The sequence below is a fragment of the Argentina silus genome (genome assembly GCF_951799395.1).
Source record: "Argentina silus genome assembly, chromosome: 1".
Classification (NCBI taxonomy): domain Eukaryota; kingdom Metazoa; phylum Chordata; class Actinopteri; order Argentiniformes; family Argentinidae; genus Argentina; species Argentina silus.
Window position 1 is genome coordinate 20,245,226 of NC_139655.1, and position 27,784 is coordinate 20,273,009.

Below are 27,784 nucleotides of genomic sequence, written 5' to 3' on the forward strand. Positions count from 1 at the left end.
AAATGAGATCCAATACTTTCTCCTTCTTCTTTCGTCTTTCACATTTTTCTCTTCTCTCATTCCCTAATGTAACCAGTGGGAGGGAGGGAGGGAGAAAGAGGTAGCGGAGAAGGAGACAGAGGGAGGGAGGAAGGGCGGATGAACAGATGTCTTTGGAGAGATGCAACTTTCCCTGGCGTCACCTGGTTGTCCTACAGTCCCCCCAGGGGGAAGGAGAGGGGTGAGGTGAGGTGGGAGTGTTATGTGGCATTATGTCCCCTAGGGGGCCTCTCTTTATCTGCCTCCTGTCCCCTGTTTGTAATTAGGCGTCAGTGTTGGCGTAAATCCGGTGTGTAGGAGGGTCTTTAAGAACCACTGGGGGAACCTTTCGACAGGATATCTGCCCCCCCTCATTCCCCCCGAAGGGAAGGGAGTCAGGAAAACAGATTAGGTAAACAGCCTCCCAGGTAGTCCCTCATTAACGCCATCATCGTTATTATCGTCATTAGCATTACTGTTATGATTGGCGTAATTATCATTAGCATCTGGATATAGATAGCTACTTTTGGGGTGGTGGTGGCATTGAAGCTGTTTTTTTTGTGTCTCTTTGTTGACTGTTCAGCATGCTCTTCAACTCAAGCATGCTGCTTTTGGATTGTAAGATTGTGACAATACTCCTTCCTCACAGGTAAAAACAGCTAAATAAAAAGTCAAGTAGGTGGAAAAAGTGAGTGAATAAAAGGAGAAATAGACTTGTGAATAGAGTGAGGAGACAGAAGCTGTTCAGGCTAGGACTGTGTGGGCTTGTATGGGGATACATCAGTTGTAATCTCCCTGTGGTGTGTACATGGCTCCTAACTGCCTCGCAGCATCCATGTTGGGTTGATTCACGAGACCATTGAGCCCCGCCACACCAAATTGCTTTTTCTCCCACAATGCCCACTGGTATCTGTGTGGCATTATGGTCAATGGGTCCAAATATATCTAATGAGATTCAGGGAGCACATCTCTCTCTCTCTCTCTCTCTCTCTCTCCTTTTCTCACTAGAAGACTGCACAAAGTAAATCAGAAATATGTCATCAAAACAGACCAGCTATGTGTTAGTATCCATGTGATATAGTACAGAGCTCCTCGGTTTCACCCTCTCTGTGAAGGGATTATAATAGGAGGCTCAGAGAAAACGACGAGTAGGCAGAGAAGAAAGGAGGCTGGGAGAGGCAACGAAAGAGGGGTTTGGAGGAAGGGAGGGGGAAGTAAGAAGAAGAAAAGGAGGACTCCTATTATTTTCAGCTGTTGCTGTGTTGAGACGCGTATTCCCCTGACCTAAGTGATTGACAGCTTTGGAATCAGCTGGGGAATGTGTGTGTGTGTGTGTATGTTTGTGTGTGTGTGTGTGTGTGTGTGTGTGTGTGTGTGTGTGTGTGTGTGTGTGTGTGTGTGTGTGTGTGTGTACGTGCGCACTACCCTGTAAATGGTGTCTGTTTTGTTCATGACCCCATGCTCACGCTTCGCCAGAGACAACCATCAGAACAGAGGGAGGGAGCCAAAGAATGACAAATAAAACAGGGCTGTTGCATGTTTTACCCCTCGTCCAAATCACATGGAGGCACACAGAATAGAGGGAGACAGAGAGAGAGAGAGAGAGAGACAGAGAGAGAGAGAGAGAGAGAGAGCAGGAGAGAGCGACCAGGGGAATAGAAAAGTAAGTCAGAGAAGTAACCAAGTGCAGCGATGCTGTGTTGCTGCAGTTGCAGTAGCAGTTCATGCAAACAGTGTTTGAGATCAACGGTGCAGTACAGAGAGGGAGAGGAGGAGGAAAGAAAGAAAGGGAGAGGTAGTGGACTGCAAGTCCAAACAGGGCAAAGCACTACTGTACATGCAATACACAGAGTCAAAATATTGCTGGTACTACAGAGACGTCTCTCATTCTGTTACATCCTGAATATACTGGCTGTACTACTGCTGGGAGCCTATGACGATGGTGACAAGAGTTGTCAGTGAGAGAGAGAGAAAGAGAGAGAGGCAGAGAGAGAGAGAGAGGCAGAGAGAGAGAGAGGCAGAGAGAGAACAAGTGATAGAGCGAGCGATGGCAGGCAGCATTCTCTCCCCTCTCTTTTTCAAAAGTGTCCTTTTGTGTTGGGTGGCATCTCCCGCTCGGAGCGTCTGATCAGGCTGTGCTGCTTACAAGCCTTCGACAGGGGGAGATTAAACAGGCGACTGTCACACACCATACCCAACGCATTTAATTACTGCTGCTTACACATGACATTAAGGAACCTGAGAGAGGGAGCTGAAGAAGAGGGAAAGAGAGAGAGAGAGAGAGAGAGAGAGAGGACTGTGGGTGCAGTGTTGGCAAAAAAGCAACCCTGTACATCTGTTCAGGTCGCTGTGACACACATTGGTTGTGTGAGGGTTGTTACAGTATGTCTGATGCACCAGGATCATGAAGAGATAAAGGGAAAAAAGCATACAATTATTGGTTAAAGCCACAGAAGTTTCATAGATTGTGATGATAAAGGGAAAAGGGGTGTGGTTTTACGGTCAATAGTCGTGCCTCACTTTTGAGATGAATCATGTCCCCATAAGGGCCATCATTCAGGGATTATTGGCAGAATCTTGTGCTTACTTAATTGGGAAACTTGTCTTCAACTGCCAACTCCCGGACTGACCATGAGGGGTTCAGCCAATCATCTTAATTGATACTTGTAAATGTATTACTCATCATTCTCAACTGCAGAAGATATATATATATATATATAAATATATTATTATTATTATTATTATTATTATTATTATATTTCGGCTTTATTTATTTAGGGAAATCTGACCAGTCTTCTTTACACCAGAGCCCTGATTTACATAGATTAAAATACAAATAAAACAAATAAAACAAATATAAGGAGTGCTTAGGTAGTGCTTAGGTTGGGTTGGATTTATGTTTTTTCATGATACAACAATAACAAAACAAAGCAATAGTTTCATGATAAGACAGAGAAGTTCCCCAAGTGGTATTGTTGGACTGTAAATAATGTATGTGCGGTAGGAACAAAATATTCTAAAACCACAGGAGGGCAACAAATCAAAATGTCTGCAATCTAGCACACGTCAGTGGAATGACAATCAGGTGTTACTGAGATACAGTATATCTGAATGGGTTTCTAGACCACCCAAGGAGTAATGTCCTCTCTCCTCGCCTTGGCAAGATGAAAACAAAAGACTGAGGACTCCCCTCTGGCCATTAAGTGATTTAGCATGCTCTGTGTCAGCAAACATCATTCCATGTCACTACATTCCAAAGCTAATATGCCCTGATTGTTTCGAGAGTTACTGTCAGACTTATTGCCAATGACAGATCTGTTATTTCCAACTGATTTCATTTCTATGGCAGAAAAGGTGAAAGTCAGAGAGCTGAAGTGCCTCGCCCCCAGTCAAACCTAGGCTTTCAAGCCTTTTGTTTCTTTTGTGAAGCGCTCACAGTTAGGGGTGATGCAGTATTCATGCCTGATAAAAAAGCTCTGCCCTGAATAAAAAATAAATAAAAAGGGTAGAAGGAATGGAATGCATTAGACTAGACTATTCAGATTGAGCTTGTCTTTTTTGCATGGCGGGGAGGTACAAGCGAACTGTTGCACGATAAGGTATTATCTAATGGGCATGATGGTGAGGTAAGAGTCTGCTGCAAATGGATTCAATCAACTGAACCAGAGTCCTAATGTTGTGTCTACTGCATACATCAGCAAGAGGGAGAGCTGTGGACTCGTTGGGCATTTTAAACACTTCCGACTAGAAGAGATGCTTACTGATGCAGGGCATATTAGGAGCCTACTACAGGCAGAGCCAACAACATTTGTATTCAGCAGGCAGATTGATAAGTTGGTAAATCAATGTAAAAATCTGTTTAGTTTTCCAGTAATTCATTACATTTTTGCCTCACTTTTTGGTGATGAATTTAGTACATTTGTATTATTTATTTGTTTGGGAGGGGGGTCGGTTCTTGATCCACTGTTTTTGATCCGATCTAGCAACCCGGAATGCAACAAGAAAGGAAGAAAAGGAAATAAATAGATTAATAAAAGAGAGGCTTCTGTCCGAACGCCTGCTGTTGAGTCCTTCTGTCATTGTGAAATATTGCTGATCCTAACACACATCCAGTGAGGAGAAGGCTGTAATGATTCAATCCTTGCGGGGGAGTAATCTGTCTCACCTACCTCTGAGTATAGAAGTTACAGAACATAGGGATAGAATAGGCTTTAGCAATGTACTTATTCTCAGCAGTGTAAGCTCAACAAATGCAACCTCTTTCAGGCGTTGTTATTCTATCTGGCAACAGTGCATCTGAAGAACACGTTAGCTACATGAGAGACCCACCACTCCCAACAACCTTATTAAATGTACTGTTTAATTCTAGTGACCCCTATGTTTTCATAAAGCTGGACCTGATTCAGACATGCTTGTTACAGCACACACTCAGCCGCATGCTTACTGTCATCTTAAGAGGTGTTAGCTGCATTCCATATGTCAATTGCTGGTGTCAGAGTTCATGGTTGTACTTGTGTTCTGAGTGGGCCTTATTCTAATATGCTCAGTCGTCTGCTTGACCCCCCGTGCTCCCCGTACATTCTCCCAGTCAATCGATAACATGCTATGATGAATGTAGACTCCCTGTCATGAGCTCCTCAGCCAATATCAAAAAATCTATAAAAACAATATCTTATCTACATCCATGATCTCACTGCACGCTTGTTTCTCCTTTTTCACTGGTGCATCAAGCTTTTGTATCAAAATGCCATTCAACAAAGAAGAGGATGACCAGAGAAAAGGACAGGGAAGAGAAAAGAAAAGACGGGAAAAAATGCAATTTCACCCCAGACTCTGAGAAGCCATAGAAGGAAGCTGTTTACAGATGAAAGTAATTTCATTTCATTTGCTCCACCTAAAGCTCCCACTGATGTATTCCTAGAGACAAGGAATGGGAGGACACATCTCCAGACAGAAATAGATTCCACAAAGCATCGGGTGAAAAGGATAAGCCAAGCTTCTTTACTAACATTGAATAAGCAATCTAAAGGTGTATATCTATCTTCTGGCTTGTCAAAGGCTTATGTTGATGGCATTCAGAGTGGAGCTGATGCATACACCTATCCACCTCCGCCTCAAAATATTGACCTCATTCAATGTCGTTCAAGTTTCATCAAATTGGTCTTGACCCTTTGTCATGTCTTTTATGAAGATGTCATATGTCAATTGCTGCTATTTGATTGAGTATGGAAACACTATAATGTAACTACCTACCTATTGACCTTCGGAATACATTCAGCCAGCACAGCCTCAATATTAATTTTAAGTAAGTCAGAAAGTATTCAAGATATGTCCCTTTATCTGCTTGTGTCAATGGAGCGATCGACTGCTGAATAAAAGGGACCTTCTTGTGTAAGTAATACTGATTCAGTGTTGAACAGTAATTTGACGAGTGTTGGCATGCTGGATGGAATTTAGTAAATAAACATGATATAAGATACAGTACCTAACCTTCTATTCCCTGAGTTGTTGGGATACACAGCTGTCATTGACTTTGGAAGAGTGCTTCTCTGTTTAAATTAAGAGTCTGTGTTGAGTGTGCTCCATGGGCACACACACAGCTTTGTTTGAGTTGCAGAAGGAGGTTTCAAGGACAGCGCTGTATGTGTTCCACATAATGGGGGGGAAATGAAAGTGAAAAACAGCATAATGTGCCTTCCTCTGTTGTGCTACATAAGGAAACAATGTATTCATATGCAATGTAAATATGAAACATTGAAATATGGAATATGATTCATGGTGTGTACCTGACTTGACATGTGAAATGCGACTCAAGTATGGCGGTTAATATTCTCTTTTTGTGCTCATGAGCTGTTTAATTTTTCTCTTGAGATGACACCATTTTTTTTTTATTTTAATTTTAATATCTCAATATCACATTTTCATGCTATGTGTCGAAAGTGCAGCTGGTTTTATAGATGTAGGACAAACACCACCACAGAATAGACACTGTTCATGAGACTCAGCTTTTGTCTCGAATTTATAAAAAAAAGAGAGAAGAAAATGTGTTATTTTTTCTTCCTTTTTCAATTTATTTTACAAGCTTCACACTAGACAAGCCATCTGAGAGCTTGCCTGGCTTTGAGCGAGGAAAGGAAAAAATCAAGTTGCTAGTAACCATTCCCACATATTTAAGGACGGAATAAATCGTTTATACACATCAATGGCTTATCCTCCCCAAATTGGAGGAACCAACCCAGAGAAACCAACCTGTCATTATCTTTAGAGACCAGAACCGACATTTTCCCCGGTCTGTGTAGGTTTCAAATCAGTTTTTTTACGGTACTGCCAGGCTCAGATCACTATTCTGGTGATTCAAAGACTAATCTTGTACTTAGACCTAATACAATTAAAGTGCATTGAGCAGCCATTGAGAGTCGATCTACCGCTAGATATATTTCCGGAAAGAAAGTGAGAAAGCTGTTGTATTCCTGGATCGCTGGAAAATCTATGTGCTGCGATGAGAGGTTGGGGTGCTGGCTAGAGTCTGGGCTGAGCCTTAGACTAAGAACGCTAGAGCTTCAAGGCTTGTGCTTTCAGAGCAAGATATTAGTGAGCATACTGTATTGGCATATACTGTGGGGTATCACATACTGTAACATATATTCAAATTTGACTATAGGCCATGTTTCAAATTAAGCTCTTGATTAATTAGAAGAAAATGTTTAAGGGAGATTGCCCCTGTGTCTTTGTGTGAAAATGGCTGTAGGTGCTACCCTCATTGGATCCAGACTGACTGATGAATAGAACGCTTCGGAGGCGTGCATTGCAGCCCTGGTGGGGTGACAAGGATTTATCCGTGTTTTGTCTAGCGTACATCGGGATCAGAGGGGGAAAACGTGGCATGTTTATGGGGCCATCTCTTTCAATTAACCTCAGCAGGGCTGGCTGGGTCCACGTCAGGCTGCTGACAAGGGAGAGGCAAAGGGAGAGCAGCAGTGGAGCTACAACTCACAGCACAGCAGCCATGTTGGTTTTCTTACTGATGCTGTTTCCTTTATATTTCCTTTTATATTCAGAAAGAGAGAATGCTTGACAACTGGAAGGATTTGGTCGATATCTAAACATGGGGAGAATCAAATGGTATAAATAACTTAAAGTATGTTTCAGAGATTGGACCAATCACTGGACCAGTGGGGATAACATAGTTGGTCCAGACTGTGTTGCTATGTTAGTGGACATCACTTATTTTATCATCCTGTGCTAGCTGTCAGAGCAAGGTTGCTCACAGGATACGATAAGACAGAGAAGTACCCCAACGTTCCGGCAATGATTAAATAACCATGACAGAATGTTGTGTTTTCCCACCTTATCTGCCGAGGCAGGGGCGGATGGGTTGTCTTTTTCATAAGTACCTAAGAGCACCTGCCACATCCCTGATGCAAAGACGTCAATAAATCTCACCGCTAATGCACTGTGGAATCTTTTTTCTTCTCTAATATTAATGCATGCTAGGTGAGTGCTGCCTGGGCACGGCCAGGATGGGAACATGTTCCTCCCGCTATGCTAACGCTAACAGGCCTCGCCCGGTTCACTAAGCAAATCATATGACTAAGAACGCTAGGCTAGCACAGGCTGATTGCAGTGCTATGAGGAAAGGTAGGCATTGGCCCCAACCACTCATATAGGGACAGATCGTTTTTTTTTAATCCTGCCTAATGGTTATGGATACAATTTGTAAATTGGGTAATCCCACAGCGAAGCAATACATCAACCAGTAGCAGCCTAGGATAATTTCTCCACATGTAGGCTACATGTAGTGTACTGCATACTGTAGGTTGAATAATTAGTAATTAGTGTACAATAGACCTATATAAAGCATATTCAAGGTTGTCTTCTCAGTGTGCTGTGAAAACATTATGCGTTTACATAAGTTGCTGCCTTCAAATTATTTTTAGGACCCCTTTTCTCAGCAAAATAATTCTATATTCTTTCCCTCAGAAGAAATTGTTATAATAAGCCTCTGTTGGAAACTATGCGCCCATTAATATTTGATGGTTCTCAACAAATCTCTCACTTTCCACACACACACGCACACACACGCGCACACACACACACACACACACACACACACACACACACACACACACACACACACACACACACACACACAAACACATGTAAGAGAATTCTGAAGTCGGCAGAAATGACATGGGTGTGCTTGTGTGTCATTGTGGGTGTATATGTGTGTATTCCTCTATCCTGTTACTGTTAACCCGTCTGTGACTTTACGCTCCTCATCCTCTGAGCATGTCACATAGTTGTCAGCAGAGTTGGCCTGCTGTTGGCCTGCTTCCCGTCATAGTCACATGACTTCTCTGAGACAGAGGAGTGATTCATCAGGCAGAGAGACAGAACCCATTTATTACTGTCCCTTTAATAATGCTAATGTACCCTAGCTCATATAACCCACTATACTCTCCTCTCACAAAAGATAATTGATTGCTAAAAGCCCCTAAGGGATATGAATATCTTACAGGAGGACCCACCACACTCTCTCACCCACACTGCAAGAATAGAAATGTGAAGATGCTAAAGTATTGAATACTTTAGCATTGAATTAAGTGGTAATTTTGAAGCACTATAATACTGCTACGTATGTGTTTTTTTTTTCTTGAGTGCATGACATTATTAGTATTCCATGCAGACTCTCCTCCATCTTCCCCCTCTCCTCTCTTCTCTTATAGTCCCACTCTTCTCCTCTGGGAGTTGAGCCCAGTGCATGTTAAGTGAAATCACTTCACTGTGTTAGTGGCAGGGTGTGGTGTTGTGTGGTATTACTGGTATGTTGTGTGAGACCCTGCACTCTATTCTGAAACCACCCAGCCATGTTAAATGGTCAATCTCATACATTTGTCAATAGGGATTCTGTGGCTGATTAGAGAAGATAGAAGGAGATAATGGCTGGTAGGAGAGAAGGAGGGGGAGGAGTCTGGGTAAAATGGAAAGAAATGTTGAGGATATGAGGGAAGAGAAAAAGATAGATGGAGAGAGACTTAGAGACAAAGTCACAAGGAACATCGATGGAGTGAGTAAGTAAGAGGGAAATAAAGAATGAGAACACCGATGAGGGTAGATGGAGGTAGTGAATGAGAGAAAAATGGGGCATGTTGTGCTTCTTCACGGTTTGTGTCCCCCGTCTGAAACGCAGTGGCCCGTTTGGTACGCAAGCTTGGTTTATGTTTGGATTCTTTGTCAAGCATGAGTAGGCCCAGCAAGGTAGTGACAGGGGTGGCTGAGAAGGGCCTGTCCTAAATTCAAGCCCTGGTATAGCCAGAGGGGATTCCTATGCTCCCAGCTAGTGTGGTATGTAAATGTCACTGGAGTCAACCGACCAGGAGACAGTTTGTCTATCTGTCTGTCTGTGACTGAACATGACATGCCAGGCAGTGTTTTCCTGTTGTGTTAGTGTTAACACACGCACATGGGTTTGACATACATGCGCGCACACACACACACACACACACACACACACACACACACACACAGATGAAAAAAGGCATGTGCCATACTTCCATACTGTTCTTCCATACTTGCCTAACAGAAACACTCCAGCTTTGCCACGGTACCATGCAGATCTCTCAGGTTACAGGTATTTCTCCCCACAAAGGCCCCTGTGTTTTCAGAGCTGTCACACAGTCATACACCTTAGATAACAAGGACAAAGCCAAAAGAATATATTTCCAATCCAATGTCCATGGTATTAACAATGCAGCGGATAAGGTTCATATTATAAAATGAGTCTGCATGAAGATATGCAGTATGACCTTAAAAAGAAGAGAGAGAACTGCAGTATAGGGGAAAAAAGTGAATAATTCTTAAAGTGTAGCCCCAGGCGTATTAGCATGTGCGCTCGGCACGGCGCGTGGCTTTTATATGAAGCTTTTAGCACATCCCGTTTGTCAGAGGGATGCATCATCCTTTATCTGCACATTTCATGTCTCCCAGTGGACTCTGTCGTGCGGGCGATATTATTGAGGAGTGTTGAGCCTTATTAAATTCCCAAGTATATTACCACTCTCTCTCTCTCTCTCTCTCTCTCTCTCTCTCTCTCTCTCTCTCTCTCTCTCTCTCTCTCTCTCTCTCTCTGCTCCTCTCTCCCTGCTCTGTATCTCTTTTGCATTCTCTCTCTCTGCCACTCTGTTTTCTCTCTCTCTTTACATACAGTGGAATAATGTGGAGTACATTTACAGTACAGCCCTTTTACATTGATAAAAGACACTTCTCAGATATTGAGATCTGTTACTTGTTTTCAACGTCAGATTCTGGGGCTCATACACAGAATGTGTTAACTATAAGAGATAATAATTCTCTGTCTCTGTTCGGTTGAGATCAAATTGCTGTCTTTTTGGAGTGATGAATATAATATTGTAAGTCTCAGGAGTAGCTTCTTTCTGGGATTGTAATTTAATTGTCATTAAGTCCAGGTTAAAGAGTGCAATCATTACCATACCACCTCTTATACCTCTCTTGACAGAATGATAACACAAAAAGCCCCATTCTAATGCCCTGCGTGCCTGAGTCTGCTTAGTCTGTAGCCTCCCTCACTCTAGGGGGTGCTGTTTACTATGCTTGCCAACCTGCACGCCTCATATCTCCCTCCACAACCCAATATAGCCTAAAATCAGTTTAAAGTGAATTGTACAGTATAATATGACAGTGAGGCTAAGTTGGATTGTTAATGAGAATGGATCTATGTGCAGACGGGCGTTATGTGTCTTTACTCTTTCCCTGTAGAATAAAGACTTCCTTTGTGTGGTGCTTTCACGGAACACCGTTGGCTCAGCCCCAGGAAATGCCTGCGACTCTGCATTCATCATCTGCCTTTGCGATTATTTATTATGTTGACGTGGCTGACAACGCTCTGCCTCTGTAGCTATGAGGGAACAGATTTACATATGACCTTGCACATAGCAATTGGTAGAATGAGGAGTTGTGGGGAGTTTTATTTCACAGAAATGATGCACTTTGGTTTGACGTTGCAGTGGAATATGAATATGAGAGCAGAGACGTAGTCATTCAGGGTCACCGTAACCATGAGAGTTAACCAATGTGGAATGTGGTGATGAGTTTATGGGTGTGCATTATACATACAGTATGTGTGGGTGTCGGCATGGATTCACCACCCTTTTAAACCAGGCTGTTCCAACCACTACCTGTGCATTACTACTCATAGCATTACTCAGAAGTATAAAACTTTATTAGCTCTCAGTGTGTGTGTGTGTGTGTGTGTGTGTGTGTGTGTGTGTGTGTGTGTGTGTGTGTGTGTGTGTGTGTGTGTGCGTGCCTGCGTGCGTGCATGTGTGTCTGGAGGGGGTATCTTAGGGGTATCAACCCGAGGACAGGCCTCAGAGAACCACTCTGTGAGGATCCATGTGTGCTTTGTCTCCTACCTCTCTTTTGAGTCTGCTGTATAATCCAAGCTGGCTGGGTGCTGTGATGTCTGCTTTGAGATGAGCCGGAAGAGTGAGTGAGACATCCTTTACTAACTTCATCATCGTTATGTTGTGCCAGCCGAGTGCTGTCGAGACAGCCTGGTGGCATGCAAGTTTGATAAGGAAAATATCCTGTAGGTGTTGAATTTTTAATGGGATGGCGGTTGCAGGAAATATCATTGGGCCCCCTTCCATATACCCACCATGTTCACACCCAGTGTCCCCCCATCAGAAGGCATGTTTGGCTCTCCTTCAAGCAACCTCCTTCTCTCTCTCTCTCTCTCTCTCTCTCTCTCTCTCTCTCTCTCTCTCTCTCTCTCACGTGCGCGCACATGCGTGCGCTCTCGCTCTCTCTTTCTAGACAGATAGTGAAGGTAGACAGTAGACACGAGACAATGGAATAACAGAACACAAACACTCTGTCAAAGATTAGACCATCGCAGGCATATGTCTGCTTTTTCCTTCCTTCTGAAAATGAGTTTGGCCTTTGGCTCTCCGACCTCATCTGCAGGCATACCCACACTCCTTCCTCTGGTGATTGATATTTAGAGACATCCGTGGGACAAAAACAGTTTGAATTCCGCCGCTCATGAAAGACCCATCAGCCAGTCCGATCAATGTGAATAAATATTTCCCACAACCCACCAGCATTAGAATCAAGGAAGCACTGATGGAAAGGGAGAGTGAAAAAAATCAATTGGTCGGGAGCTCAAAAGACAGAAGAGGGAGAAAAATGCAATCTGTTGAGCACATTGAATAACGAAGCATGTCTCCAGCAAAACATCGAAGGCGGAGGTGGAAAAAATATGTAGCTGTGTACTACTATAGAATCAAATGAATGCCTGTCAGATTAGGGTGCTACTCTATGTGAATGTCGTATGAACCTGAAAAAAGGGGCACTCAATAGAACATAGCCCTAGGCTGCATTAATATTTAAGGCACCATCCACTACACCTTTCCCAATATTCAGTAACCTACATGTTTCTACATGACAATGAATGACCAAAGCAATAAGGTAACAGTATAAGGCCAACAAAATGTGTCCAATATATGAGACATGCTACAACCGAGACAGGAAACACTCATCATCTGAATCCACTAGCTTCCCTTCAAGACCTCCCAGTGTTTACTTCCAGAGTACTCAGCACCCATCCAGTTCAGGTTCACATGACTGCCTCCCCTTCTACTTGTCTCTTTTGGTGGGGGAGCCATTTGATTTAATTGACTCATTTTGTCAGTTGGAATCAGAGAGGGAAACTGGGAGACGGGCAGGCTGCTCCTTTGATCCGTCAGACAGGCGGCGTAAACCCCAGTGAAACTGCATTTAATAAAGAATGTTCCCCTCTGATGAGCCTGCGAGAATGACAAATTGAGCCCCCGGTGCTTTAAATAATGCACTGTGCTGTAGGTCGGGCGTTAGCGTATTGCTATTTCTAAACTAGCCTGTTTAGAACCAGAGGGTAGCGGGTTGGGAGGGGGCACTTTTGGCTCTTGAGGTGCATTTTAATAGAGTAAAGTGGCTTCCTCTCCCAATATCCTCTCATTTATCTGCTCTGAGCTGAAAACACCAGATAGGTATTAGCAAGATGGCGGGTGGCTACTGGGAATTTGCTCTCACCCTCCCAGGTTTGTTTTACATCATTTCAGATGAAGGAAAGGGTATGGGGAGATGATGCTACTTTAGTCTACTTTAGTCTATTTGGCTGTCTTCGTTCCCTGGTGGTGTTTGTACTTGGAAAACAGAATTTTGCACTGATGAATGTTTTAAGTGTGGTGCGCCTTGGTTATTGACACCCCCATGCAAGAGACGTGAAGCAAGGATGAGAAGAAGAGAAATGGGTGGAGGGGCTTTTTTCTGGTTCTTGTTCTATGGGGGGGAGGAAAACACATACACACACAAACAATACTATAATGCTAATACTATGCGCGCGCGCGCACACACACACACACACACACACACACACACACACACACACACACACACACACACACACACACACACACACACACACACACACACACTCACTCACTCAGTAGTGTTTGCTATGGCTGCTTCTCTCCATCTACTCTAGTGGAATAAGGAGTGTATTGATTGGTTGGTGCCAGCCCAGACTAGCAGTGTCAAAACAACAGGCAGAGGAGTTAGGGATGAATTAGACCAGGCTGGCTGTTGAAGCCACTGGCACTGTGGATCCTGGACATCCCCCCTCAGTAGAAACAAGTTAACTACAATGACAAGTACCTCCATTGGAGGCATATAGAATCAGAACCTGCCCTAACGCAAATGCAGTACTGCTGTGTATGGGGTTTTAACTTTGTCATTAATCTCTCTAATGTGCTAATGCACTGTATCTCAGTCAGGGAGTTGTAGTTGTTGTTTGTATGTTCAGGTATATCAGCTGAAAAGAGCTGAATTGATACAAAAGGGTTGCACGTATGGATTTGGGAACATGGTAATGATGGTGGTGACAAAGAGAGCTTCTCCATCAGATATGTCTGCCATCCCGTCTTTTTCCAGGACCCAGACAGTGCCTGTTATATGCCACCCATAGGCGTCATGGGGAAATTCCACTTAAATTAATCAAATTCTGTAATCCGAAAACGCCTTTGGAGTTGCATTCAATTAAACTAGTTTGTTGCCATTTTGGACAAAGCCACTGGTATGTCAGTAAAATGCATTTGTGCTTATTTTACCTCAGAGAAATTTGAGAACAGACAAAAGAGAGAATTGTTGGAATGGGGTGAGGGCAAGTAGTTCTGCTTTCGCAACGTTTTCTAAAGATTTCACATCCATGTAGTGACATAGTCACCGGAAATTCAGTTTCCAGAATTGAAGGTACTGATTGTTTTTTTTTTCAACAATAGAAACTGATTTAGCATCAAAAGTGCTTGAGTGACTCATACAGAATGCTCTGTAAAGTGAAGCAACTGTGTTACTCTCATAAAAATATGAAAAAGAAAGAAATAGGCACAAAAACATATTTGAATTTGAACATGAATTTTACCTTTTTGCAATAAAAAATGTGTAAGTGTTGCTGATATAACAGTCTTCTGTTGCTTCCAGAGGTCACTAGTCTTTGATGAGGTAAGAGGAGAGAGAGAGGCCCAATGCCCTCTCAGTATAATCCCTCGAAATGATGAACCTTGAGTAATTTGGCCAGTGGAGTTGTAAGGGCCTGTGGTGTGAGCCTATCCTGACAGCACACTGGCCTAAAAGCTTTTCCCTAAGGGTCAAGCTAATTACCCCCACACAAATCCACGTCTCCATGACTCATAGAACTTCACTCACAACTCCTGCTAGCAGCAAGGTACTACAGTAGCTGCTTCACTCTTGACTGGCATGAGCTAACTAGCTAATTTGATCATGCCTAGTTCAAGCTACTGTATTTGATAGTTGGTTTACTCACAACTAGCACCAGCTAGTTTTATTTTGTGATATGGGTCTTAGAGACCCTGACTGGAGACGTGTACTGTAGGAAGAAGTGGTCCTGTACGCTTGTGTCTGTAAGGGATTATAAATAGCTTTGGTGTCATAATCAGTTGCTCTGCATAAATGCAATGTAAATACATACATATATGACTACAACATGAGCTGCGTTATGTAGGTCACTCCGGATTTGTGTGGTCAGCAGAACGTAATGAAATTCTGATGCAGTTCAGATGCTATTGTTAGGGTGCCTTTGCCAAGTAGAAGGACATTGCTTAATAACGTCTTGTATTTTATAAAATGCTCTAAGCTGTCAGCCTACATGTGCTGAGCCTGAAACATCTTTTGTACCTGTTTCATTTACCACTCTTGTGGCATGTGGTATGAGAACACATTGGTGAGAATTTCAATGAAACTGCAGTTTGGTGTCTTTTGAATTGGCCATATCAGCCAAATCATCTGTCTGACTCAAACAATGCAGAGGTTCTTCCTTCCACCCATATATATTTCTATTCAAACACAGAGAATTTAGAATTTTGTATGATTATTCCAGTGGTAAAGAGAGGCAGAGCACAAACCGGGCAGGTTTGGGGGGATTTAATTGAATTTGTATTTTGACAAATAAGCATTTAATGGTGTAAAATAGGCTATTGTGCGAGCGCGCCTGGGAGTGTGTGATAAGAGCCATAGTGGAGGAGAGGCAATGAGACTTGGTTCTAAAGACTGGGGTACAATTTAGTGGAATAACAAACAACAAAAAAACACACACATTTTTAGATTTAACCCTTTGTTCTCAGACTCACAGTAGCACAAGCCCTACCATTTTCTACACACCCGCCGACCGTTCATCTCCATTCAGTTGTATATGTCTGTCGATCTAATGCAACTGTGTGTCTGTCTCTTCTCTGTGTATGCCTAGCATTGTGCCATGATGAACAACACTGCATGCTCTGGCAAATGGAGTCTGAAGGCTGAAATGTTTGTTTTGTGAAATGTAAGGCCAAAGCATTGTTTTATCAATCTCAACCAGTGTTGCATGTTCACCAAAACAGATATCCTTTAGGCTAGCATTATTTAACTGACATTGCAGTGCCACAACCAGGAGAAAGTAGCAGAGGTTAAACAAGCACAATATATCAATCATATTGTTCCATCATCAGAAATAATGTCAAGATAATAATGTCTAGAGTAACTCTCTAAAGAAGGTTATGTGTGCTGTAAATGAACTAATCGACAGACCATTATCCATAGTGTAGGCTATGGGAATTTCCTAGTATTAGCTTGAAGCTAGTATAGAAATGTGTGTAATTGAAAGGTGGTTGTTGTGGTTCCCCTGTGAGGTAGCGACATCATTCCGCTGAGCAGTCTGGATGAGTCATCGTTTCCCTTCTGTCTGCATCATCCTGCTGTCACTGCAGTTATGGATTGCGTCACAACTCAGATAGGCTCTAAGGACAGACCTGAGTCCAGCCTCTCCTGTGACTGTCTCACACATACATGCAGTAAAATATACCACCTGCAGTAGAAGAAGTTAGCCACTTAATGCTAATTATTTGCTAAAACGTATGTGGTGTGTGTGTGTGTGTGTGTGTGTGTGTGTGTGTGTGTGTGTGTGTGTGTGTGTGTGTGTGTGTGTGTGTGTGTGTGCGTGTGTTGGACGAAAGATGAATGGAGGTGCATGAGTTGGAGGGTCAGCTCTGTAGTTGTGGGTTCTCATATTCACCCTGGTTATTGATTAGGGAGAGGGAGAGAGAGAGGGAGAGAGAGAGGGAGAGAGAGTGTGAGAGGGAGAGGAGAAAGGCGAGAGTCATATTTGGTAATTGGCTGTGAGATCGTCAGTAGAATGAAATTATGCTAGTTAATCTCTCTTCAATTAATCACCTCTAGAGTAGTCCCTTAGTACACTCATTATACCAGATACTGTAGTATTGTCGGGTTTAAAGAGAAAATCATCCATACCTAGAGTGCCGGCAGAGCTAGCCGTGCTGCCCCAACTATTGATATATGACACAAATATAATATGAATGACAAATACATGAGCTGGAAATATTTTGTGAAATGTGTGTCACTGCAGAGAGGTGGGCATCAAGGAAGGTGATGACTTCTGTTTCTCATTACGGAAATCCAAGAGGGTGCAATTTGTTCTGTCTCTCCTCTCTGCATCACTCTACACCTCAAGATGCACAGTGGGGTTTCATGGTTGTGCTTCAAGGAAGTAAACACTCAATACAGTAGCTAGCTCAGGAAACTACACAGAGCACAGGCTAGCTACCATTTTGAATAGATTTGTCACAATGTTGTAGTAATAGTGACACATACAGTGCATTCGGAAAGTATTCAGACCCCTTCATTTTTTCCACATTTTGTTATTTTACAGCCTTATTGTAACATTTATTTAATTCATTTTTTTCCCTCGTCAATCTACACACAATACCCCATAATGACAAAGCCAAAACAGGTTTTTAGAAATGTTTGCTAATTTATTAAAAATAAAAACTGAAATATCAAATATCAGTATTCAGACCCTTCAGTACCCTTCCCCAGAACTGTGCCTTGACACAATCCTGTCTCGGTCTACGGACAATTCCTTCGACCTCATGGCCTGGTTTTTGCTATGACATGCACTGTCAACTGTGGGACCTTATATAGCCAGGTGTGTGCCGTTCCAAATCATGTCCAATCAATTGAATTTACCACAGGTGGACTCCAATCAAGTTGTAGAAACATCTCAAGGATTATCAGTGGAAACAGGATGCACCGGAGCTCAAATTCGAGTGTCATAGCAAAGGGACTGAATACTTATGTAAATGTTATATTTCAGTTTTTTTATTTTTAATGAATTAGCAAACATTTCTAAAAACCTGTTTTCGCTTTGTCATTATGGGGTATTGTGTTTCGATTGATGAGGAAAAAAATAAATTGAATCTATTTTAGAATAAGGCTGTAACAAAACATGGAAAAAGTTAAGGGGTCTGAATACTTTCCAAATGCACTGTAAGGTAGGATATTTTCAAGCGCAAACCAGGGCAAGCTGCTTGAAACAATAAGTCCAGACTGAAATGTTGGCACAGTGTGTGTTTGAACTGTGGATTTAAAGGTGATTTGTGAGACTAGTGTCCTCACTTCACACAGTGCCACTCAGAAACTTCCACCAGTGAACGTGTAATACCAACAATGAATTCTGTTGCGAGCATAGCACACCATGACTATCATGTTCAAAAGGTCAGGCCTCTCCAGGCCTCCCTTTCATTTACCTCCTCGGATATCTTCCTTTTTTTCTTCCCTCCTTAATTGTTTGGCGAACATCTCAGCAGTGGAAGACAAATATCCCTCTTACATGTGGATATTGTTGTCTCTATTCCCCATCATGGTTTTAATAATTCATCATCATCATCATCATCTCTTTCTCTCTCTCTCTCTCTCTCTCTCTCTCTCTCTCTCTCTCTCTCTCTCTCACACTCACTCTCTATTCACCATGCCCACCTTGTGTTGTGTGTGATTCAGATAGTGGGAAGGCAGACAGTCTTTGATGGTGAGGCCCTCTCAGGCATGCAGTGATACTGCAGGGGCCTCACAGTAAGACGCATTCAGAGAGGGAGATCACTCGCCTGTAATTAGTCCGCAGAACCAGCCGGGTTTCACGTAATTAAATGGAACCTATTAGTGGGGAGAATGGGAGGAAAGAAGAGAGGGACTGTATTATGAATGATGGCTCTCTCTCATTCTTGATCTCTCTCTTTCTCTCTCTCTCTTCCTCCCCTCCCTCACCCTTCCCTTTCCTTTTCTCATAAAGGCCTGAGTATTTTTGACAACTGGTTTTGCAGGATAAATATTTCATTTTCCCCCTCAGCTTGTGAAGTAATCCTCATGACACATAGCACTGTACGCTGTCAGCTCCCTCTGATTGCTTGCCGTGTGAAATAGATCTATTCTAACAGGGAGCTTTGATGAAGGCGTGAAGTGATCACAGTCTCATTTAAAAGCTGGTCTCAACACCACTGCCTCGTGATCCGTCCAAGCACGGGTTTTTTTCCTAACGTTATCAGAAGGTGACAATATAGGAGGGATAAACAAATCTCCTTGTTTTCTCCGACAGCATTTTATTTCTTGGTGAATTGAAAGCATGTGAAATGTCTTAAGACTTGCGGGCATTAATGACATTTTTCGTTAAGTGTTTTTAGACTCTTTAACTAGGGGAATGTGATGAGATTGAATTTGGTGGAAGAAAGAGTGATATTGGGGGCATGCATGCTCTGAAAACACAGGCGCCTTTGTGGGGAGAAATACCTGTAACCTGAGATTTCTACCATGGTGCTGTGGCAAAGCAAGAGTGTCTCTGTTGGGCAAGTATGGAAGAACAGGAAGTACTGTATGGCACATGTCAACTCATGCCTTTTTTATATTCATGTGTGTGTGTGTGTGTGAGTGTGTGTGTGTGAGTGTGAGTGTGAGTGTGAGTGTGTGTGTGTGTGTGTGTGTGTGTGTGTGTGTGTGTGTGTGTGTGTGCTTTCTTCTATTCACTCAGCCCATAACAAAGGCAGACGGCTCTCTGTCCAGTACTCTTCCCTCCACTGCCCTCTCTCTGGCAGTACAGTGTCCATGCAGCAACCAGACTGGTTGGCCATGCTGTGTCTGCTCTATCTGCTGTGCTGTGACTTCTCCCCAGCCTGGGTCTGCACCCTCATCACTCTCTCTGCAGCCATGCTGACCCCTATCTGCTGTCCAACCATCCGCAGTGTCTGCTAACAGACAGGGCGTAAAGGGGATAACTGCTCACTCTCTCCCTGGCTCCATTCACTCTGCCTCCATCTCCACAGTTTGGGCTGAATCTCCCAACTGGAAAAGAAAGCGCACAAGGCTGGAGTCTATTTCAGTTGCGTAAGCTTACTGGACGCATGACAGACTGTGGGAAGGAGAGTGCATTTGAGTTGATGATGTGGATGGAAGCACTTTGTAAGGGGCAGCAATAGACATGCAAACTGACATACAGTGCAGACATACAGCAAACAAACACACACTCGCACCCACACACTCACACAAGAATACACCACATAGATTGCATAACTTCATACTCTGCAACATCTCAGCCACCAGTAAAACTCAATAACCCTAAACCCATATCTAATAGCTATTGTGCTTCTGCAGCAAAGACATTTTGAATGAGCCCACAGTGCTGCAGCCAGTCAGCTGATACGGGCATTGAGTAAAGCCAGCAAAAGTAAAGCGAGCTCAGTCAGTAAGCCACTGGCCCACTTTCAGCAGTCCAGCTTTAGACGCACACACACACACACACACACACACACACACACACACACACACACCACACACACACACACACACACACCACACACACACACACACACAGACAGACACGGGGAGCCTTCAATGGAATGGCTGCAGCATTGACTTTTGTCCATATGTACTGTAATTAGAAAAGCTTAGAGAGACATATTTTTCTGCTCAGCCCCCACCCGTCCGCCTGTCTATCCAAGTGGAAGTCTCTTTTGAGTCCATTCAAAATGGCCAAGGCTAGAGACACAAACATTGTGTGCAAGACCCACTTGGCTGAGAGCCTTTGTATGGAGCGGCAGTGGTTAGCTCGCCCTCGGCGCAACAGCCGCTGTTTCCGGCTCACCCTGGCTAGCGCTGTTCTGTATCCTGCCGTGGTGCCTTTTGCCCTTGGGTGGAAACCTTGGATCGGCCCCCTTTTGGAGCTCGGCAGCTCCAATGTGGTATTGATGCTTTAACACTGTGAAGTGACCCACTTGTTTTGTATTATGGTAGTAGGCTTGGGGAGTAGCTGTGGAAATACAAAGGTACAACCTGTTTACAATGAAGGTTTTTCATTGTAAACACATTCATGTGCATATCTCCATGTGCTGAAAGCCCTCCACAGGGTTTCTTGACTCTGTGAATACATGTCCAGTATGTGAGCAATGTTTATTCATGGTATCAGAATTTCTATAGTGCTGCTCAGTTCTCACAAATATAACCATCTGTTTGGAAATGGCATTATCTCAACAATCATGCTCTCTATAATTCCAGACCCTGGGCTGTGCCTCATTTAGTCACTGTTACACAATAAAAGCCTTACCCTTCCAATGACCTTTGTCGAAAAAGAGAATGTTCCCTAGCACAGTGTGATTATCAAAAACTGAAGCCAACAGGGACACGTTTTTCTTAACTAAAAAAGATAAACTTTAAATGAAAAAATCCAATTAGGCTTTTTTAACTGGGAGGGCAAGACCAAATAAAGCATCTTTTACATTCTTCAAATTCTTGTTAGCAAAGCCTGAACGTTTAAATTAGCCTTGTTTTATACCTATTCGGTTGTAGGGTTTATAGAAACGGTTGTTCAGTGGTTTAGTACGGAAAGTTAGTGTGATTTAAGCGGTTTTAAAGTGGATATGTCAATGGACAGCCCTGGGGAAATGGTGCTTTCAACATGCTGGAGCCGAGAAAAAAAAAAGGGTCATAGAGAAAGCTAGAGCTAGCTTTGATCTGCCGGCCTAATTCATTATCACAGCATGAAACCTCTTCATATTTAGTAAGCCTCCGGAGTCATTGGACTATGCTGCTATGAAATACTGCAGTGCTTTACAGAGAGTGCATACACACTGGTTCTCTAGATAATAACCATTGCACTACTTAGGTATCTGCATCTTGTACTTTTGGAACATGTTTTAAAGTGCCAAGTATGTAGTCTGATTGGGTCGAGAGGGCGGTCAGAAAAACTCAGGAGTGAGCAGGGCTCGGGCGAGGTGGGCCCATGAGAGCTGCAATGGATGGTGGGTAAAAGCTCAGGACTAGAACCTGATGGCTCAATAGTGGGAAAGGCAAGGATGTCAGAACCAGTCAGTGAATGTGTTAGTGAAGAGGTGTCTCTCAGCAAGACATACAGTATATCTGTTCTGTTTTTATCTACCTGAATGCTCGCTGTCAAGCGTCACTTGGAAGATAGGGAGAGAGAGAGAGAGAGAGAGAGAGAGAGAGAGAGAGTAGATTCAAATATGGAACACACTGTAACGACCTTCTTAGCACTGACTGCCTACTGACCTACAATATAATGACCCCCATGGCTGCATAAAGTAGGTAATTAGTTGTATTGGAATTTATTTCAGTGTTGGTATGGTGAAACAGGACTCGAATGGGACAGAAACAGAGGAATGACACTCATGTTGCACTTGATACAATGTAGCTTTTCACAAGAAGCATTCAATTCAGACAATGAACTCACTTTGGATCAAGCATTCAAATCAGCAGAAACTGTATTGCTCTCACTCTCTTTCCCTCTCTGCTCTCTTTCTTCTTTCCTTTTCTGTCCTTGTCTAAGAGCGTCTTTTGTCTCGATTCATAATAAGTCTACACCAGACATGTTTTTTGCACATATCCTTGATTAGTGTTGTTGTTGATTTGTTTATATTGAATTGCGGTTAATTCAATGCAGTGCAAGGTTTCTCATACAAACACAAACAGTGATTCTATTCTATTCTTCTTTTACAGGAGAAAAAGAGCATTAAAAGTAAGCCATGGTTAAAACTAATTTTGTCTTTAAGGGAAGGGCAGCATGCTTTTAGATTTTCACTCACCCTCTCTTGCTTGTTTTTCATACCTCGCATCTGGTCATGAACAGACCACATCTAACATGGCATCTCTATAACACTGGCACTGATTGGCACTGTACAGTAGCTTTTAAACTTGTACATAACTGAGCTCTTTAGGGAGTTTGTTGGATTTCATGTTAGAGCTATACTAGTATCTGTTGCAATATGTGAATCAATTAATCAGATTTTGTGTGAATTACCACTTAAGGATAATAATGAATGAAGAATAATTAATATTATTGGACGAAGATGTTGTAGTAGAAGTGTCCTAGTGGCAACATTATTGGTATTAGCATTAGTGATATTTCATAGTTGTTCTGTTCCTAGTGTTTTTTAACTAAATACAGCACATGTAGTTTATCTCAGGTGTCCCTCATTTGGCTGGATAATTGGTTAAGACCTTTATAAGTGGATTTTAGAGGATCTTAGGTGATTGGCTCACTGAAATGCCATTAAGCTACTTAGATCAGACTGTGATTCCCTACGTCTATCATGAGATAAGACATTGGCTTATAGAGCTTGTTATTGCACTCGCTCACACATGCTCACACATCCTCATACATGCTCAAGTACACATACAGTAGGCCTTTTCAAACACATGCAGAGTAGGCCCTAGTTCTAATTGCACATCATTGGAAGATGGTCCAGGAGCACAAACACAATTTGCCCCCACACGTTTTTTAAAGCATGGCATTATTTCAACTGTCTCACGCCACTGTTTTGAGTTTGAGGTTTTGTCGTGGTTGGTGCAGTGTTCTTGTTTTTGTTTTCTTTTTTTTGTCATGTGGTATGTGTTCTGCATGAAAGCAAAAGTCATTTTATCAGTCCAATCCAAATACATTGCTAATGATAAAATTCAAACCTATGCTTATATTAGTCGCACAGGTAACCATGGCGACCAAACTTCTTTTAAATATTTTTTGTCATCCAATTACCAACATCCAGATGCGATGATGACCCCATTAATGAGAAAACATACCGACTCACACATCTAATGGGAGAATTCCTGATAACCAATTTCATGCGACACATACCACACCTAACAACAAGTGCCAGTAATTATTTGTGTGAAAGTGTCTATTTCTATTTATTCTATGTATATATTGTCCCACTTTGGTAAACCTAAGACATTGACTAACAGTCCTTCTCTCCTGTCTCTGTCTTCCCTCCAGACTCCCGGCCCTTGCCCGATGTAGCCATGACAGGCAAGTGCACCCGGGAATGTGACGAGTATGGCCACTCGGACTCCTGCTGGATGCCTGTGCGCACGTCGCCTGAGAGGCGGCCCAAGACCACCCAACAACCAAAGCTTTCCACCTTCATGACCGGCGGCGGCAGCGCCGAGCAGCCCGGCAGCCAGGAGACCCTTGCAGCCATGGCCAACGGAGACCCCTCCTCCCACATGCTGGGGGACCGCAACCGCAACCTGCTAAACAAGAAGATGGCCTCCTCCTCTTCCTCCTACGAAGCCTTCGGCTCTCCCAGCTTCGGACAGCCCGGGGGGGAGGACGCGGTGGGACACCCCATCGAGGAGATCCCCCTGGCCCCGACTGGGGAGTACAAGCCCTCATCCTGCGGTACACTAACCCGACGGGAGGTCTACCTGTGAGAGGATCTACCTAACACCAGAGCACCACAGTACAACTAGTAACAACCACAACAATAACAGCTATCTACAACAACAACAACAACAACAACAACAACAACAACAACAAAAATAACTCTAAAATGCTAAGTGGATACAAATATATTCTTATTAGAGTTCTGATTCTGGCCATAACCTGCAGACTTGTGAGAGGAAGAGGAGGAGGGAGAAGTGGGGCTATTGGTGGGACTCAAAGCGAGACATTGGGTATTGCTGCTGGCGAGTCGGGCCCTCGGTGACATTACTGCTGCCTGATGATCACTCTGTACAATGACCAACTCATCTCCATAAACATGCATGCATTATCCTCCCCCCGGTCCCCAGTCCCAACCCCCTGAAGACTGAATTGTACAAAAGAGGACTTTTCTATTTCTGTTTTTCTATAACTGTATCTTTGGACTAGTTTGAGTGTGACATTAATGAGGTGACATGGTATCATGCTATGGGATGGTGTGGCGCTCCCATCCTGATGCAAGCGTCACAGATAATGTGTCATGTATTTCATGCAAGTCACGTGTCATAGCTCTTGTGCTATATACCAACCCTGGATCCTGCCATCTCAACTACTCCTGATAAAAGTTGCATCCATGTTCAAAAGGAGACGAAATCACAACCAAACAAAATACGATGAAGGCTACCGCGGCCTCTCTGTCTGTTTTGGAAAGACTAAGCTTTAATAATCTGTTTTGTGGATGAGACTATTTTCGGATTGCCTCGTTCAGGAGAGATTATCATTGACAAATGGACCCAACGGGGAGCCAATGAGGTTGGCTCTGACAAAGTCACATAGGTTCATGCCACACATGGTGAATATTGAACTTTTGACTATGTACGCTAATTAACCAGTGTGCATATACTCTATTTGCCTCTGTCATAAACACTAATGAACACTCTTGCAATGTACATATGCATCAAAACAAAACCCATGCTTTAAGATCACTTTCCCCTTGCCTCTCTGTCTTTCTATATCTCTCTTTCTCTGTCTTTGGATGACCTGGTACACAACCCCCCCCGAGATGCAAGTTCTACAGCCATGACCAATCCTTTGGTTGCCGGTCTTTGATGAATTGCGTAAATATGTGTGTACATGGTTGTGCATTCTCTATAACCTCTTCAGATTTAAGGCGCCCCATGGAAAACTGCTCTTTTGGTCTAGTTTCTCTTGCACATACTAACAGACGAAAAAACTGCAAACTGATTCACACAAACTAAAACACACATTTCATGCCATTGTATTAGTGGGAAGGTTACTGGAAAAAGGTGGAAACAAACTGTCTGATGTATAAGCTGAGATTGCAGAATACACCTTGTGTGATCTGGGAGAATAGGCAAAGGAGAGTAGATGCACCGTTGAGCTTGGCCAATAAAGCCACAATGAGTGAAGTATTGTAGGAAGACGTTTCCAGTGAAATAAGTTACTTTGTGTTAGTGTGTGTGCTAGATTGAGCAATAAATACCATATTGTACACAACGCTGACATAAACATACTTTCTATCACATAATGGTAAAGTACACTACCTATATCATTCATTGACCCATGCCAACACAACCATTGATGTAGATGTCACCACTGGTGGACTTTGCATTACATACTGTACGGCACAGACATCTTTGAGCAAGAATGTAAGAATCAGCTCAATGGAGTACAATCATTCTACTTACTGATGTACAGTGATAAAGAGGTGTGGTAAAGGCCGCCTATTTAGCATAGAGTCTTACAAGTTGGTATCATAGAGAAACCAAAGCATAGGAAACAGCTTACTGGCATGAAGGTATGGATACAACAGTTCTCCAGAGAGAAAATACAATACCACACAAAAATAGCTTTTGGTAGTACAGTATGTTGCTTTAAATACATGCATAATGTGTAAATGTATAGTGAGATTATACTGTACGTTGAATTGAGCTGAATTTAGCAGTAAGGATGTGACGTGTAGGCACACATCTGTTTTGAACTGAAACTTACAGCCACACACACACACACACACACACACACACACACACACACACACACACACACACACAATAAAGACTAGGACTTTGTGCCTCCTTACCTATGGGTAGTTGTCTTTTTTGCAGGTAAGGAGGCACAATATCTTGTCATCATAATCAAACAAAAGAATATCAGATGCAATGGAAATCTTTTGTATGTTAGCTAACCCTTTGGTTCAAATGGACTGCTTTTTGGCAGTCCACCAATCTGTAGTCTGTAAGTACTACTTGTTGTTCGAAAGAAGTGCTCCTATGCTTATAAACTGTATACATAAATATGTACTTTTTATTGCACGTTTAAAGGGAATTTACTTCACTTACTGAGAAGGAGAAAAAATGTAAAAGAAAATGTACAAAAAAATCTTACCCTGTGAACATGGAGGTCATCTTGTTGCTTGCTTTTGTTATACCTAAACAAACATTAGCCATGTAGTATGACTTAGTATATCAGTTGGCGGAGGAAGGTATATACGTTTGGTAGGTGTCAAGCATATTTCTTTCTCCATGTTTTTTGTGTTCCTTTTCAATTTTTTGTGTTCCTGAAGGCCAAATGTTCACGTCATCACATTTCACTGAACAAACCTAACAGTGTTATCATTGATACACTTAATGTTTGGTCACCCATGACAGTCCAAGTGCAACTTTGTACCGGCATGGCATTTGCGTTCTGTCTTTCCCTATCTTCTATTTGATATACAATAACAGTCAGAACCTTAAAAAGTATCATTATTATGTACATTGTTTTTTCTTTTCTTTGTTTTTTTCTGGTGCCACTTTGTATATCTAGAGTGCTTCTGTAAAAAAGAAAAACAAAACAAAAAAACAAGAGTGAATGCAAAATATGCAATTGTGCCTTTTTATACCAATTGGTATGATTTAAATGTTGGTTTGGAATGGAACAAAACCAATTATGCTGATATGCTTTCTAAAAGTAGTAGGATGGAATTTAGGTACAAATTAAATACATCCTGAGGATTCGTATATGATAGATGAAATCCAATGATGTTCTGGATTCTCTGAATAAGACAAATGTCAAATATCAGTGAGCCTAATACAGAGTGGCTATCGAATGGGTTAACATGGGACATGTAAGTCCAGTATGAGTATCCATTCCTAGCATAGTGTGGTTGCATAACCAAATTACTACACCTTTTTATTTACTGCTTAATAATAGTAATAATGATGTAATGGAAAACGATTATCCTATTGGTATGATGTTCTGCTGCAGTCCATGTTCAGTGCAACATCTGAAGTGAAGTAACCTTTGTGCATGAAACATTCTCCCGGATTGAACACAATAGTGGGGAAAAAATGCTTGGAGACATTTGACTTTTGGGATGCGAGGAAGCCTAGATATGCTTGTATGGAGGTTGAACAGAAGGAGAGGAGGGAAAAAAAGCTACAAGGTAGAGATGCTGACAGAATACACACCTCAGGACATAAAGCAACCCCCTAAAATTCTCTCAGACACACACACACACACACACACACACACACACACACACACACACACACACACACACTCACACACACACACACACACACACACTCACACACACACACACACACACACACACACACACACAATACTATGTCAACATCACTGTACAGTAGTGTATCCAAC

General features: G+C 42.6%; 1 protein-coding gene across 1 annotated transcript in view; it reads left to right on the forward strand.

Moving 5' to 3' along the window:
• pcdh7b (protocadherin 7b) overlaps nt 1-24,132 on the forward strand; it is a gene marked incomplete at its 3' end in the record, with an annotated part of 96,291 nt that extends 72,159 nt beyond the window's left edge. The window contains 2 exon segments of the mRNA XM_083669036.1: nt 22,423-22,441; nt 23,696-24,132. Coding sequence (XP_083525162.1) covers nt 22,423-22,441; nt 23,696-24,132 — 456 coding nt within the window.
• Between the last annotated feature and the right edge of the window lie 3,652 nt (nt 24,133-27,784).